The sequence below is a fragment of the Sphaerodactylus townsendi genome, linkage group LG09 (assembly GCF_021028975.2).
Source record: "Sphaerodactylus townsendi isolate TG3544 linkage group LG09, MPM_Stown_v2.3, whole genome shotgun sequence".
Taxonomy (NCBI): Eukaryota; Metazoa; Chordata; class Lepidosauria; order Squamata; family Sphaerodactylidae; genus Sphaerodactylus; species Sphaerodactylus townsendi.
Window position 1 is genome coordinate 45,529,301 of NC_059433.1, and position 16,064 is coordinate 45,545,364.

General features: G+C 41.5%; 1 protein-coding gene across 1 annotated transcript in view; it reads left to right on the forward strand.

The window, feature by feature from the left end:
• Positions 1-2,210: 2,210 nt before the first annotated feature.
• The window catches only part of GREB1L (GREB1 like retinoic acid receptor coactivator), a 175,624-nt gene continuing 161,770 nt past the window's right edge, over positions 2,211-16,064 (forward strand). The window contains exon 1 of the mRNA XM_048508536.1: positions 2,211-2,592. Within this exon, the coding sequence (XP_048364493.1) occupies positions 2,211-2,592 (382 nt within the window). The remainder of the gene's footprint in view (positions 2,593-16,064) is intronic.

The window sequence follows — 16,064 nt, forward strand, 5'->3', positions numbered from 1 at the left end:
TGGCTGAGGATTTGGGGACAGCCCAGGCCCCCAGTTACCCAGCGTGCCAGCTTGCCCCAACCCTGGGAATCAGCCACACACCCAGCCAGCAGATGAACAGCCCAGCAGCTCCAACATTGAGCTTCTCCTCCCCAGTTCTAGGCCCAGCTGCTGACCAGGGGTTGCGGCTGAACTCTTGCCTCCCTCTTTGTTGGCCTTGCCTGTCTCCAGCCAGGCCCAGTCAGCAGCTGGCCCCAGATAATGCACAATGGAGAGCAAGTTGAATGCCACAGAAGTCTAGGGAGGAAAAGAAAGCACCTTCTTTCCCTTCCTTTCTAGGATGAAGGCAACATCCACAACCCCACCCTACTGGACTCCAGAGTTTCAGTCTGTACACAGGCTCCTGGCATGGAATGGCAAGACAAGAAAGACAGAGACAAGAAAGGCAGAGAAAGGTGAGGCAGAGATGGTCTTCCTAGTCAAGGGCAGGGAAGCACAAAACAAGAGGCTGGGAGAAAAGCTGACAGAGCTGGGAAAGGCACAGCCACAAGCAGGAACAATGCTGGGCTGGATAGGAATGAGAGGGCTTGGGGCTTTAAGAAACCTAAGAAGGGGAAGGACTCAAAGGGAGGTGAGGTGTCTAGTTGAGGGGGAGGAGATAACCTCTGGCATGGGAGAGAGAGAAATGCTAAGAGGAAACGTAGAGCAGGAGACACAGGAGTTTAGCTCCAGTTATCTCACTCTGCTGAGGTGGATACAATCCTTGCCACCCCAGGAAGCGAAGGAAGGGCACAAGGAAACACAGGAGAGGAGGGCCAAGCTGACATGCACAATAACACTTATTTATTTTGATGTTGTGGTTTTTCCAGGTTGTATGGCTGTGTTCCAGTAGTATTTTCTCCTGACGTTTTGCCTGCATCTGTGGCTGCATCTTTAAGATCCTCTGAAGATGCCAGCCACAGATGCAGGCGAAACATCAGGAGAAAATACTACTAGGACAAGGCCATACAACCCAGAAAACCCACATCATAGTGAAAGCCTTTGCCAATACATGTTTGTTTGTTTGTTTATTAGGACATTACAATTAATTTAAAGAAAGATTTCTATGAGCTCCACTTCTTCAATGTGATAGTGAATCCTAGTTTTTTAGGATTATTATTTTATTATATATAATATATTTATTATATATAGCATTTTTATATTATCATGACTACTATTTTAATGTTATCATGACTGCAACATTATTATTATATAATGTAATATATATATAATACATATAAAAGTAAAGGTAAGTTACCTGGGGAAAACACCAAGTCACTATTTACCCATAGGTTGATGTCGCATCACAATGTTTAGTAGTAGACAGACTGTTTAACTGTTTATAAGGTGGTTTGCCCTTTCTTTCCTCAGTCATCTACCCTTTACCCACAGCAATTTGGGTGCTCACTTTACCGATTTTGGAAGGCTGAGTCAGCCTTGAGCCAGTCACCTGAAACGGATTTAAAATCCTATCAATTTAAATCATCCGTGGCACCTATTATTTCAACATATCATAGCTATTGGTTGAATTTACCCAGGAGGAGGTCCCTAAGATAGACCCACGTCAAACCGACCCAAGATCTGGGAGCGAACAAATATGTCACCAGGTGGGAAGAGGGTGCGGAGTGTAGGGAAACCAAACCAGTCATTACAGAACCGTCGCTGATTCTCTCCGTGTGCCTCTTGGTTCAGATTCCCAGTTGGGGGGTCCTGTCTCCCAGTGGATCGAATTTCTCCATCAGTGTTTCCTTCGCAATCCTACTGATGGGGAAATTCGATCCACTGGGAGACAGAGGACTCCCCAACTGGGAATCTGAACCAAGAGACACACGGAGAGAGGCGGCGACAGTAGTGAGTAGAGACCTACTCGCTACTCAGTAGTTGATCCGAAGGAAAAGACAGCGGCTCGCTCTCCTCCCACGACCCGAGCCAAAGAGGCGTAGCCCACGAAGCCCGCCTCTATCCCCTCCCCTCCCTGCCTCCTCCAGCCACAGAGCCCGAGAGGCAGCCGCAGAAAGCGGCGGCGGCGTTTGCTTTCGCAGAGTTTCCTAGAGCAGCTGTCCGGGGGGGTGGAGAGGAAGGGGAGAAAAGCACTCGGCAGGATTGCGCCGCCTCAACTCCTTCCCTGCTCTGCGCACGGTAAGAAAGCGGGCCTGTGTGCGCGCTTGGCCAGTCTGAATGTTGCAGTAGTCATGATAACGTTAAAAAGAAGGGCGTTGGGAGGCGAGATTGCCCAGGGAGGGCGCGTCAGAGCGCAGCAGGGAGGTGAATTTCGTGGCTTTACCTTCGGTATCGGTTATCCCGGCGGCGCAGGCCGGATCAGGTTGGAGGCAGCTGCTGGAGGGGAAGGTGGAAGATTTTGCAAAGGCGTCGCCGGGGGGCTAGATTTTGCACTGCCAGGGGAGCACCAGTGGATCGGTGGTGGCCAATGCGTTTCGTTGCTCTTTGCATTGGGGGACGTAGCCCGCTTGCACCCTCTTGGCGATTGCAGAGGAGGAGAGGCATCCAAATGGGCCAGGGACTTGGGATGCCCCTGGGAACTCCTGGGTGTCAGATTCGCGAAAGGACGGCGCTGTGAGCGCCTTGCCTGCCTGAAGCCTTTGCACGCCCCCCCCCCCCCTTGCTAGGCCACCCAGCTGCAATAGGAGGCTTGGCTGAGCTGGGGGTGCCGCTGGCCATAGCAGTTGTCAACGTGTAGAACCAGCGGAGAAAATCAATCGATCGGGAAGAAATGTATTGAACTAGTCACATGTCCAGAGGCGCACGACCTCTCGTTCTTTTCATGAGACTTTTCTAGATTTGGGCGTTACGGGAAAGTTTTGGGATCATTTGCTGACGGGCCACTGTGGTGGCCGCTGGTCGGGTAGGTAGGAGGTTTCTTTCGAGGCGAAATAAACAGAGAGCTAAAAGTATAAATAAAGGGAATCAGCGGGGGATGAGTGTTTTTCTTGCAAGATCTTGCCTGTTAAAACGCTTTGGATTTTTGGTTCTTCCTCAGGCAGTATTATTCGTAGCAACGAATAATGAATGCGCAGTGTTGCTTAATTCAATTTGAGAACAGGGCAGATGTGGGGATTGCCAGTAACAAACGAGGGAAAAAATGGATTTTATTGTGCAAAAATAATGTCTGTGGGTGATATCACTGTTTTGCCCCCTAAATACATTGGGGAAAATATGACACATTTAATGTATTTTGTAACTGTATTTACTGCTTATACCTCTGTAATCTGTATAGTGTTTTCATGAGAGTGAACTCTAAGGAAATCAGCCCTGAAAGTTTCTAGTGTAATAGTATTAACTTGAACAATAACATACACATACCCCGCACATTTTGTGGAAGGCAGTGATCCTAGGAATACAAATGTAAGCAGGTTTACTGAGAAGTCTTACTGGTTGAATAGAATTTACTGCCAAGTAACTTGGATTGGGACTGAATTCCAGACAAGTACTCACGTGTAAGGATTATTTATTTATTTCTATGTATTTCTATTCCACGCTATACCCACGGGTCTCAGGGCAGGTAACAAACAATCCCAAACCTCTCACAATAAAACCTCTTAAAATTCATGAAACCTGTTTAAATTATGTTGAATGCAGTCCTATCATTAATTGAGAATAGATTTGGAATCCATGCACAGGCTTGAAAAGAAGGATTTGTTTCACTTGGAGCAGTTCTTTAGAGAGGTGACCTATAAATGTATTGTATGTATGTATGCTTAGGAAATCACAGCTGGCAGTGCTAATTCACAACTGGAGATCCCGTTTCTAAAAATTTCTCCATGGGATTAATTTGTATGTAAAAATTAATTTGTATGGTTGCCTGGCACTGAACATGGTGAAACATGAACAGCGAAACATGGTTGCCTTGCACTGAAATCTTGAGGATGCCTTCAAGAAAATGGATTGTGTAAAAAAATAAAAATTATATAATTAGAATTATGTATACAAATTAATTATAAAAGGCCTATTTTTTCCTTTATCTGATGAGCCATTGCACTGTGTTGCTGATACAGGTCCTTGTACTTGACCTGATAAGAGGTAACTGAATGGACAGTAACACAGTCTAAGTGGGTTGAAGGGCAGGTAAACAGTTCATACAGGTTATTTTCATTGGAAAGTCCTGTATGGTGGAAACCACAAGTTCCATACAGTGCCATCTTAGGCAGAATTAATATCCTTCTAAGCCCATTTATTTCAGTGGCTTAGAAGAGTGTAACCATGTTTTGGCTAGCTCTGTTAAGATGGCATTTATCCAATTGCATTGAAGTCTGTGGGACAAAGTGGTTTAATGTAGGTGCCTGGATGAAGTGTTTGTTTTCCATTTTTGTCATCCATTGTACACAGGAAGAGAAACACTTTTGGTTGTTTTATTAGCCAACCTGAGTTCTTCGTAATAGCATAATTTCCCCCTATGATAATTTTATAACTCTTTATGTAATGAAATGTTTTTGAAACAAAGAACCTCGATTTGGGTGTAAAAACATAAGACATGAAGATACTTTTCAGAGTATCTTTTCAAATGCAAGGTCGGTTTTGTTGGTTCAGAATCATTTCCTTTCTTTTGGGGTATTTGTTGGTGATGAGGGAAAAGCTTCAACTTCTGCCCATGAATAGAAATAAATAGATTGTGGCCTTAACATCTGTGTTAGGTTACGTGCATCAGGTCAGCATTACAGACCTTCAACTGATGATGAAGCAGAAAAGCCACATGTGTTGGTAGGTATGGATGAACCACAACTGTCATTTAAAATGAGGTCTAGCTTATTGCTAAAAATTGTAGGATAGTTCATGATTTATTTGGCTATTCACTAGTTCATCTATGTCTGAAAGCTTCTGATCCTGAACTTCTGCTATTGTCTTCATTTACTTCATCCAACTTCAGGTTCTTTCTCCCCCCTCCCCCCCCCCAAGATTGTTGAGGGCAAGTGCCAAGGGAAACTGACAATTCCAGTGGGAATTGTGCAGTAGAGACCATCAACGTGGAGGGGCTGTTTCTTCCTCCCCATTTAGATCCCTTTTAGATCAAACACCATTATGTCCAGTAGATAGGTCGCCAAAGGAGGGAGGAAGCAAATGGACACACAACAAAAGGTATCCTGCTATTCCAGGAAATATGTGGTGTTTTATTGACCTAGATGCTTAGATTTATTGATGATGGATGTCACACAGATATATGTGATCACAGTATATATAAACTAAAAAAGTTTTGTTAGGTTCATTTTCCCTTAATTACTGATCATTATTGTTTTGTTGGGAAATAATACAGTAGTACTTTAAATTTTCATTGGGTTTGTCAAAGAAATAATTTGGCAATAGTCTTAGTTTTATCACATATGCTGCATGTAATCTTTAACTGAAATGGAACTTTTCATTATTGTTGTGTTATTTTGTTTGAAAGCCTATGTTCTATGTAGACTTACTTGAATAAGCAAATGAAGTAAACTGAAGTGGAATTAAATTTAAAAGGAATTTAAAATATGTTGGTAATAAATAATATGTTGGGGCCCCAACTGGAATGTGTGACCATAGTATTTGTACCAGTGTTGTACCACAACTTCTCAAAATACGAGTTACAGTGTCATGCTGTATGATTTCCTTTGGGAATCAGCCACTGCGATTAATTTTATTTATTTGCCTATACGTGGATTTGAAAGGCAATGGTGATAAAACATTGAGGAATGTGTGAAACGAAGGCTCGCTGCTCCTTTGTTGGTGATCTCCTTCAGTATGTAAACAAGGGCTGTGCCTCTTTGTTGCTCTTACTGGATGTATCAGCAGTCTTTATACTGTGGACCTTTCCATCTAAGACATTTGGAGATAGAAGAAGAGATTAAGGGATGTGCTTTGGAATGCTTTAAATAGTTCCTCATGGGCTGGTCTCAGAGGATAAATGTGGAATACCAGTTGTCATTAGTGTGGGACTTGACTTGTAGGTTTGCCCAGGGCCCAGTCTTGTACCTCTTGCTACTCAATCTCTATGTAAAACCTTGGAAAATAATTTGCAGTTTTGGAGTAGGCTATCATCAATATATGTATAACAACCGTTTCGAAAATCACTCAGTGATGCTGTGGTGGTCCTGTACCAGTGCCTTACCACAGGGATTAAATGGCTAAGGGTGATCAAATTGAAATTGAATCCTGAGAAGACTTAGGCCCCTTATGCACATGCAGAATAATGCATTGTCAATCCACTTTTACAACTGTTTGCAAGTGGATTTTGCTATTCCGCACTGCTGCAAAGTGCATTGAAAGTGGATTGAAAATGCATTATTCTGCATGTGCGGAAGGGGTCTAAGGAAAAGCTGTTTGGGAAGGCAGACAGCTTAAAGAACATGGTGCTTCTCACTCTTGATGGCTCCATCTGACCTTCAATGACTTGAAAGCCATGGGATAATCTTCGATCTAGTGTTATAGCTGGAGAAACCAGTTAATGCAGCTGCAAAAGATGCATTCATCTGGCTTCATTTAGCCCAGAAGATGTCCCCTTACCTTGATTTGGTAACTAATGGAGTGAGTGTGGCCTGGGTGTGACAGGCATGTTCTTCCTGATGCCTGACACTTGTAGCTAATACAGAAAACTGCAGCACAGTTACTGTTGGGTGTTAGATGAATGTGCAAGTCACTCCATTCTGTACTCAGTTACTGTGCAGTCACTGGTTCAATTCATGGTCATCACAAGGAAGGATGGGGGTGTATATGTATATTTAAATGAATAATATCTGCAATGCTGCATCTCCTACTGTGCTTTGCCAAACTGCCACATCAGTTTTGTCCATTTGAGCAAAGTCATATGAAGGTACCCCCTTACAGACAAGTAAGTTTGGCAGTGAACCAACCACACAGGCATTTTCTGTTTTTGCTCCCATTTTGTAGAATGACCTTCCTGTGGATGTCAAGAAGGGCCCTAGTTCTTCTGTTATTCTGAGAACAATATAAAACAATTGTTCAGGAGGGAATTTTTGTAAAGGTATTAGAAGTGTATTTGAATTAAATGCCTCAAGAGGTCACTTTTGTTAGGAAATAAAATTGCAGTCTTTTGCTGTTGTATTTATCACCTTGCTTTTACTGCATTGTCTTATTGGGTGACCCACTTTCCGTATTACAGTATGTCATGTCCTAGACAATTTTTTTGTTTCCATGGTTTTCCAGTACTATAATCCTAGCCCTGTTGCACTGTTTATTTATCTTATGCTTTCTGATAGAAAGCAATTCAGTGTTTTCTAGAATCCCTTGAATCTCAGCAAGAAAGCAGGGCTATATGCAAAGTAAATAAATAAATCACACTGTCTCTTGAATAGTTTTGAAGTTCTGTAGAGTTGATACATGACAACTAGGTCTCTTGAAAGATACAGGGATCTGGACTGGTGCATAAAAAAGAAAGCAATATTGTTGAATAGGTCAAGAGAATGTATCAAAAAGCAGGTCTGTGTATTGAAACTTCATACATTATGTTGCATAATGTTCTTTGGTCTACTATCTATTGAATGTATCCAAAGCTTGTGTTTGAAATGTGCACAGTGACCAGAAAAGACAGGTATAATTAAATGTTACAGATCTTATTTTGTTAAGGCCCTAAATGGTCTCCCCTCAAAATTAATTTGGAAACTTCAGCTGGTGCAGAATGACCTGACTCATTTGTTATCAGGAGTTAGATAGAGCATGCATATTACTCCTATTCTTTAGGCACTCCACTGGCTGCCCATCAGTTACCAGGCTTAGTTTAAGGTACTGACTATTGCTTACAAAGCCCTTCATGGCCTTGGACTCTCATATCTGTGAGACTGCTTTTTTTCCTATGTTAAACTTCAACAGCTGTACTCATCAAAGCAGGATCTTCTGCTGGTGCCAGCCTTCAATTGGGTAAAAATCAACAACTGCCCAAACATGTGCCTTTTCTGTGGTGGCCACCATTTTTATATTCCACCCAAAGAGGTGAGGAAGGCTCCCACTGTCCTGGTTTTCAGCAAAGTATGCAGACCTTAATTATTCAAGAGGACTTGTCTGTGCAGGCAGTAGCATTGCACTTTACTAAGTGATAAAGTTATGGAAATTATTAGAGAATGTGGTTTGTACTGATGTGTATAGCTTGCTGAAACTTGGATCTTACTATGGAATTTTGCATAATTTAATCTGTCATTTTTATATTTATGCTTTGCTTCTGTTCTGTTTTTTAGACTTTTGGTTGGTCCTATAACCCTAATCCTATTACATTGTTTGTTGAATGTCCCATCCATCGATTGGACGTACTCATTCTGTAAAATCTACACTGAGTCCAAGTGAGAAAGGTGGACTGTTAGCAGACAGATATATAAAAGGGTGATTTCAGGATACTTGAAGGGTGGCCTCCTTTCGTGCTATCCTGTCTGCCATGTGGGAATCTCAGCACAACCCCTGCTGTCTGCAGTCAGAGGTGAGGTGGACAGCAACCAGTGATGGGGTATTTTCAATAGTAACATCTCATCAGTGGAATTCCTTTCCCCTTCTATATGCCTACTATATGATGCTTTAGATCAGTGTTTTCCAACCTTTTCGACATCACGGTACCCCTGACCTCACTCACGGTACCCCTGCCATGCTCCCCGCACCTTTCCCTCCCAGTTCTCCTGCTTGCCACCCCCACCTTCCCCTCCCAGGGTGAAGGGAAGCACGGGGGGGTGGGTGGGAGGGAAGTGGCTGCTGACTTTGCAGCAGGTCCTACCCCCTGGGCCAGCTCCATATCCTTGCTGGTGCCAGCAGGAGACACTGCAAAAGTGAGGGGGGCCGGTATCATTGCCGCGGAACCCCCGGGACGTGGTCACAGCACCCCAGGGTACCACGGAACCCTGGTTGGGAATCGCTGCTTTAGATATTGCGTTGTATCTAGACCCAGTTATGTAAGTCTTAGTAATTTCCAAGTTGAATTGCTGTCATATTTACATGGGACTACCTTTGAAGGCTATCTGAAACCTTCAGTTAGCAGAAGTTGGTTGGAAGAAGCACCTAATATCTGTGCTGAAACATTTTCATTGGTTTCTGGTTAATTTCCAGAAACAATATGGAATCCTTTTTTTGCTTTAAAAGATCTAAATCTTGGCAGAGACTTCATCCCTTGTGATGACACTTAAGTAATTGGCCAGGGACTGAGCTTGAGATTGTACGTGCACCCTGCATCTACAGTATACTTTTGCTGTCTGTTCACCATAGCTTCTGCCCTAACAGAATAATTTAAGAGCTGAGCTCATCATTATAATTCAGTATTATGAGGTGTATGCTTTCTTTTAAAGCTGGCCTACTGTACTCCCTTATTTTCTTATGAATACCTGCTTAGATATAATTAATTCATTATATCTGTTTATTGAAGAATTAGACAAATCATGATAAATAGTTATAGATGAGTTCACTTTGACTTTAATGCAGCTGTGCTACCAAATTACAATTTATCAATAAAATAGTGTATTTTTTAAAAGTTATGTTATTTATAGTCCATCTTTTCCACAGGGATAAGGCAGATAACATGTAGTGATCTAGTGCATTCACAAAAAAATGGGACAGTCAGTAACCAAGGCATTACCCTGTTTCCCCAAAAATAAGTCCTACCCTGTAAATAAGCCCTAGCATGATTTTTTGGGATTTTTGGAGGATGCTTGAAATATAAGCCCTACTCCAAAAATAAGCCCTAGTTACAGAATCCCCAGCGCAGCTGATCTGGTCACATGAGGGGCACAAAATCATGGGAAAAAATAAGACATCCCCTGAAAATAAACTCTAACACCATGGTGCCAAAGGTTCACCACCACTGCTCTAACACATCTTTTGGAGCAAAAATTAATATAAGACTCTGTCTTTTTTCAGGGAAACACGGTTGTATTTCAGAAGTCTGGAACCACCAGAAAGTATAAGATAGTGCATAAATATGCAATGTATGAAGTGCTGCAAATGTGAAAACATGTTTTCAAGACTGGATGGAAACTGGAATGCTACAGCTATACTGGGGAGAGAAGAAAGCTGTGTAGAAGCTTAGCCATTTTTGAGTCCTGTGTGAGTCTCTTGCATATCTTCAACATCTGAGGCAATCTCCAGTGATGTTTTCTCACATGCTAGGTAGAAAGATTCGTGCTTCCAGTTGTGGGGTGATTTACTGATAGCTGTCCAAACATGAGAAATGGAGTGATGGTAGTGACAACAGGTTTCATAGTGCCAGTTTTATGTGCGTGTATATAAATGCAGAAGGGGAGTTCCTTATATTTTGGAACAGATGCGTGTGGGCATAGTTGTGGGAATTCTGAGAAAATTCTAAGTGGAATTTTTCCTGAAAACATTTTAATGCAAATATAAATAACTAATTTAAATATCTTAAAATTTAACAAAATATAAGTAATTGAGGTAAATTTAAGTAATGTTAGCAAAATAAGGCAAATATACTCTTTAGCCTAGACAAGTCCTAATGTTTGTCTGTGCTTCATATGCTGCATTTAGTCCATCTAACATGATTGATTTGCAGCACGACAGCTCTGATTACTATAGATAAGCATACTATATGTGAGGCAGAAAATTTTCCACAGTAAAATGTAACATTGGATGTGAATATAGCTTTAAGTAAAGCTCAGCATTAGCTGCCATTCAGTTTACAGCATAAGCCTATGCAAAATTAATCAGGTCTAAAATTGATTTAGGCTTGATCATAGGATTGTATTGCTAATCCAGTGATAAAATACTATACTGTGAAATCTTAAGAAAAGTTGCCCTTCTAAACCCTTTGGTTTCTATGGAGTTAAACACATATATCTCTACTTAAGATTGTTCTGTTGGTATATTAACAATTTTTTTCAGTTTATGAAAGGAATTTTTGACAAGCAGCTGTTAAATTAGGAAAACAACTATATAGCAACAACCAATTTAAAGAGGCTTATGCTGATTCATAAGAAGTCTTCAGGCATATTTCATAGTTCCAATCCTTAAATGAGTTTAGTAATATGAGAAAGCACTGAAAATTCATTTCAGTGAGACCTAGTGTTTCACCTGTTCCTCTAGAATAATTTTGTAAAAACTATTTCAGATGATAGCTTTTAATACTGAACAATAATTTAACTTCTGAAAAACAAACTAGGGGTACCACTTTGTTAAAGACATCGTTTGATCAAATGAGTTCTGATCAAATAAATTTGCATATGTATAAAATCAAGATTTTTAATGGGTAGAATGTGATTTTTCTAGCCCATTAACAAGGCTTTCTCATAAAATAACAGATAATGGTTATACAGATGTAGGCACTGTCAAAACTGTGTGCCTGGAGAATGGTATGAGGAAAGGGCAATACACCAATCATGTGAAAACTAATCTGGCTTGGGCCAGGGGTGTCCCTCTATCCGCTTCAGTCTTCTGCCACTAGGTGAAAACTTTTTTTGTTTCCTCTGGTGTTCTCTCAGTGATTGTAATTTTGATGTTAATTGATTTTATATGTTTTTGTAGTGTTAGCCGCCTTGATAGAAAGGCAGCATACTTTTTTGCAAATAGTCCAAAATGGCAGCTGAAAAGCATTTTAAATAGCACATGCAAATTTGAATTTAAAAGATTCTCCATTCTTTAGTTGTGTGTTTTGGCTTCAGTGGCCTGGGAGTGTGTTGGCTGCCTCCCACATTGCTGCCATTTTCTTTCCCATCCCTGCTGCGGGAAAGAAAATGGTGAGCACAACTTTACAAGAAGGCAAGTCTTTCTAATAGGTGTCTGGAGCAATATAAATTCTATTTTATCTAAGTGCTATGTTTCCCAGTGAAGATAACATTTTAAAATGCTGCCAGAGAATTCGTACTTCTTTACAATGCGGGAACACTCTGCTCTGACCTCCATCAGAGCATGCACTACTGCACTGAGTTCTTTTTGTTGAACCAAGTATAGTACTTGTGAGAGAGGGGCCCAGACACAGCCAGAATATGGCCCCTTTAGAGCTTCTTGTAAGGGGTTTTTGCTGGAGAGTTTCCTGTTGCTGTTGCTGACTTGAGCAGTCCCCCTTACCTGAAGGAGGTTTGGAAGTTCAGTGTCCTGACATCAGCAACCACTGTATATCCAGATTAGCTGAGATGAAGAGTGGCTGAGGGTCACAAATAGCGCAGTGCGCTCTCTCTCTCTGTATGTGTAAGTGTCTTCAAGTCACAGTCAACTCATGCCGACCCCAGCAAGGGGCGTTCCAGGCACTAAGCAGAGGCGGTTTGCCATTGCTTTCCTCTGCTGAGTCTTCCTTGGTGGTCTCCATTCTAAGTACTGGCCCTGCTTAGCTTCTGAGATCTGATGAGTTTGGGCTATACCATACTGCCTTCCCTCCTGTCCACCTTCACAGGAGTCTTTAATTTCTTCACATTAGTTTATGAACATTGCAGTGACCATCCCAGTGCCCAATTAATAGAGATAACAGAGTTAATTTGATGACTCTGTTCAAACTAATTTGATTACAAACTACAGTTTGTGTATATTTAAAATATGTGCACAGTGGTTGCTATCTATCCCCATTTGACAGAGTGTTATGTTGTAAAAAGAGGTAATGATGTATATCTCTCCACCATGTGCGTCCCATCATGTGGCTGTGTAATATTCAATATGCAGAAATTGTGCTTTTTATAACTGCAGTACGGACAGAGGCCATCTTTCCACTTTGGGAATGGACTTGCTTCAGTATTTTGTCTGTTGGCCCAATTGTAGATACTCACTTAGTGGTGCTTTTCAACAGTTTATTTCCTTTCTGTGCATTACACTTTCATTCTGTTTTTTTTAAGTTCCTCCAATTTTTTTTTCATTAAGTAGATCAGTGAACTGCAGAAAAATAATGGATTTTTCCTGGTATTGAGACGAGGGGAAGCTGTTGCAAAAGTCATTTCTATGGCTGTTTATTTTAGTGCACACGTTTTAGTGCACACGTTGTATCTTGGAGCACTGTCTGTCTGCTTGGCACAGCTTGTGACCAGGAACATAGTCTACCAGTTCTTTGAAGACAGAACATTCGTTTCTGAGTTCAATTCAGGAATTTGGTTTCCTAAATTTTTTTTCCAGAAAGCTCTCATTGATTGATTGTGATTCTCTGCGACTCCGTCTCTCCCTCATATTGAGGACAATTGCAACTCTCCCATTAATGTATAGTTCTTATGGAGAATTGGCTGCCAGAGCTTTCTCTGTCTTGAGCTTTGACACTGTCTTTGCGTCTGCTAGCCTATTTTAATCTGAAGGCTGCCTGGTACTTGGGACACAGTAAAAAAAAAAAGTGGTTTACTGAAGTAAAAGTTTCATGTAAGTAATTTTAATTCAGCTGTGGTAGGTAGAGATCCTTTTTTTTAGCAAAAGGAAGTTGCTTTGTTCTATCCTATGGGCAGATGTGAACAAAGACACGGGCACTCTCCCTGTTGATCTTTCCCCATTTTCCCTTTGATAATCTTTTAAAGGCATGATTAAGGACACTTGGTTTGGTATGGCTTTTGGTTTATGAAGTTAAAATGATATGCAAGTGATGACTACCTCTGTATATTTAACTTTATCCTTTTGTGTCTTAATATGTTCTACCCATCCTGAACTTTAAGGATATTGTCAGCCACAAATCCAATGAATAAAGAAACCTGTCTATTTCCAGACTTATCTTGTTATTTTCTTCACAAACAGCCTAGCTGTTAAAAAAAACAAAAACAGGACTCAAGCTGAGTATGATTGAAAGTAGCTTTAATACTGTTTCTGCTGATGATGACAGCCAAAAAGGGATAAGAAATGCCTCCATAAGTAAAGGCAAATGGGGAAAAGGCTACAATAAAAAGCAGCTGTGGACCATGTGGTTGGTATTTCAGGATCATGTAGTAGATGATGCTTTAATTTTCCTTTTTGAGGGCTGGTGTTCTGAAAGTGTGGGCTAAAATGATTATGGTAGTTGTTAAGAATGCTCAGTCTCTGGGCAACCTAAGGTTTCTTGAAGAGTCCCACTGCCAGGATGTAGGGACCCTACATGCGAGCAGCTGGATGAAGGAGCTGTCCTTAAGGCCTCTGCTTGGAACAGCTAGGCAGGCCCTGCTGCCAGGCAAGAAACTCAAGGTATGACAAGATGTTAAAGGTCATTGCAGTGCTCCCCCAAGAAGTAATAATACCGAGTCTGATAACTGACTTATGTGCAGATTCTAATGTACAGTATCAAGATGAACAAAGCTGCACCTAGGAATCACTGAAGAACTGGTTAATGGAGGGTAACTTTATGCTTTTGGGCAGAGGCGTAGCTGGGCCAAACTATGCCCAGTGCACATTTTATATTTTCCGCCCCCCCCCCCGCAGCGCCTCCCCTTCCCCCCTTCACACACTTACCTTAGTTCCTTTTCTTTTTGAGAACTTTTTCAGGCTGCAAAAGGCCTTTTGCAGCTTGTTCTCAGTAAAAACGGCCTGATGGGAAGTATACTTCCCAGGAGACCTTGTGAACCCCAAGGTCTCCTGGGAACTGTAATTCCTCAGGCCATTTTTTACTGTGAACTGGCCTTTTGCAGCCTGAAAAAGTTCTGAAAAAGGAAAGGAACTAATGTAAGTGTGGGAAGGGGGGCGCTGCGGGGGGGCACCGCAGAGGGGGGAGGGGGAAAGGGGGAGGGGCCTGGGGTGATTTTCTGCACCCCCAGGCGTGCGCCCATGCATGGCGCACCCCCGTTCCCTTGTAGCTTCGCCACTGGTTTTGGGATGATTGGCATTTGGTGTTTTACTCATGTTTATTCAATTTTTGAAAGACCCCTCAGAAATGACTGAGGAGTATAAAAGGTAAATTTATACAATTTAAATATGTCTTCTGAACATAGAATAAATCTAGAAGAGAGGACCAAGTTCAAAAGGTATGAGATAAATTGACTTGCATCTTTTCCTCTAGAAAGACATTGCCATTGTATATGTATGTTTTATTTCAAAAAATTCTGTCTCACACTTTTTAAAAACTCAGTTCTGGGCAGTGGGAGGGCAATTGAGAGCCAGATTGCTTTTCAGTGCCAATTAGATATCTGAGAAGATGGGATTTTATTATGTACCAATGGCTAAACTCTAAGTAGGTGTAGAAGTTCATGTTAGGAGAGGTGGTCCTTCAAATATGGTCATGACGGGCCAGAATCATCAGGTCCTCGAGTGCAGAAATAAATTGGTAGCCAATTGGTAGTCAGTGGAGCTATTTTAATACAGGTGTAGTGTGATCATATCAATTCCCCTCCAAAAGCAGGTGGGCATTTTGCACCACTTGTTGCAGCTTCTGAGTGAGGTCAGTTCCACATAGAACTCAATAAAGCAATCTAGCTGTGAAGTATAATTGTCATTGGCACCATGGTGTCTATTAAATTACCTTTCAGCAAAGCTAATATTTCATGTTTGTATATTTTACCCCTTGCCAGGTTTCTTGAATCTTTCACATATTACAGAGAGACAGAAACTTAGCAAGATAAACTTTTCCTGGCATAAATGCTAAGATTGAGGGAAAAACTCACCCAAGTAATTTCTCTATGTCAGGCTGTCAAAAGAGGCACAGGACCTTTGCCAGAGGAAAAAGAAGAGGCAGCCATATGTGACCTTGCACAATGCCAAGAAAACAAGGCTTTCTATTCTGGATTCTAAGCTTTTTTCTTTTCTGAAAAGTAGCGTTGATATGTTTACACTTCTGTTGCTTTGATCAGTTCCTTTGGTTTTCAAACTGGGTCTCTTCTTTATTCTTCACATAAGAAATGTATTAGGGTCTGCAAAAAGAGAGAGAGAGAGAGAGAGAGAGAGAGAGAGAGAAACAACAGCTGTTAGTACAATAAATGAGTTGGGTAATTGCCTTTCTGAGGGAGCCAGCATTTGAGAGCATAGAATTACAGCCACACCTTTTGGTACTAATGGCCTCTTCAGATAAGTAGAACAGCAAATGTGTCTTTAATGCTGTGGTCCGAGGTGCCATTTTATGAAGTTGCTATTTGCCTGTTCAACCTTCAATGGTCAGCCTCTTTTGATATGTGTTCTTGCTCTTGATGGGAAGGGGGGTGTGTGTGGGGGGGGGGGGGAGAGATCCCAGTGGAAGCTCAAGTCTTTGTTTTATTTAAAATATT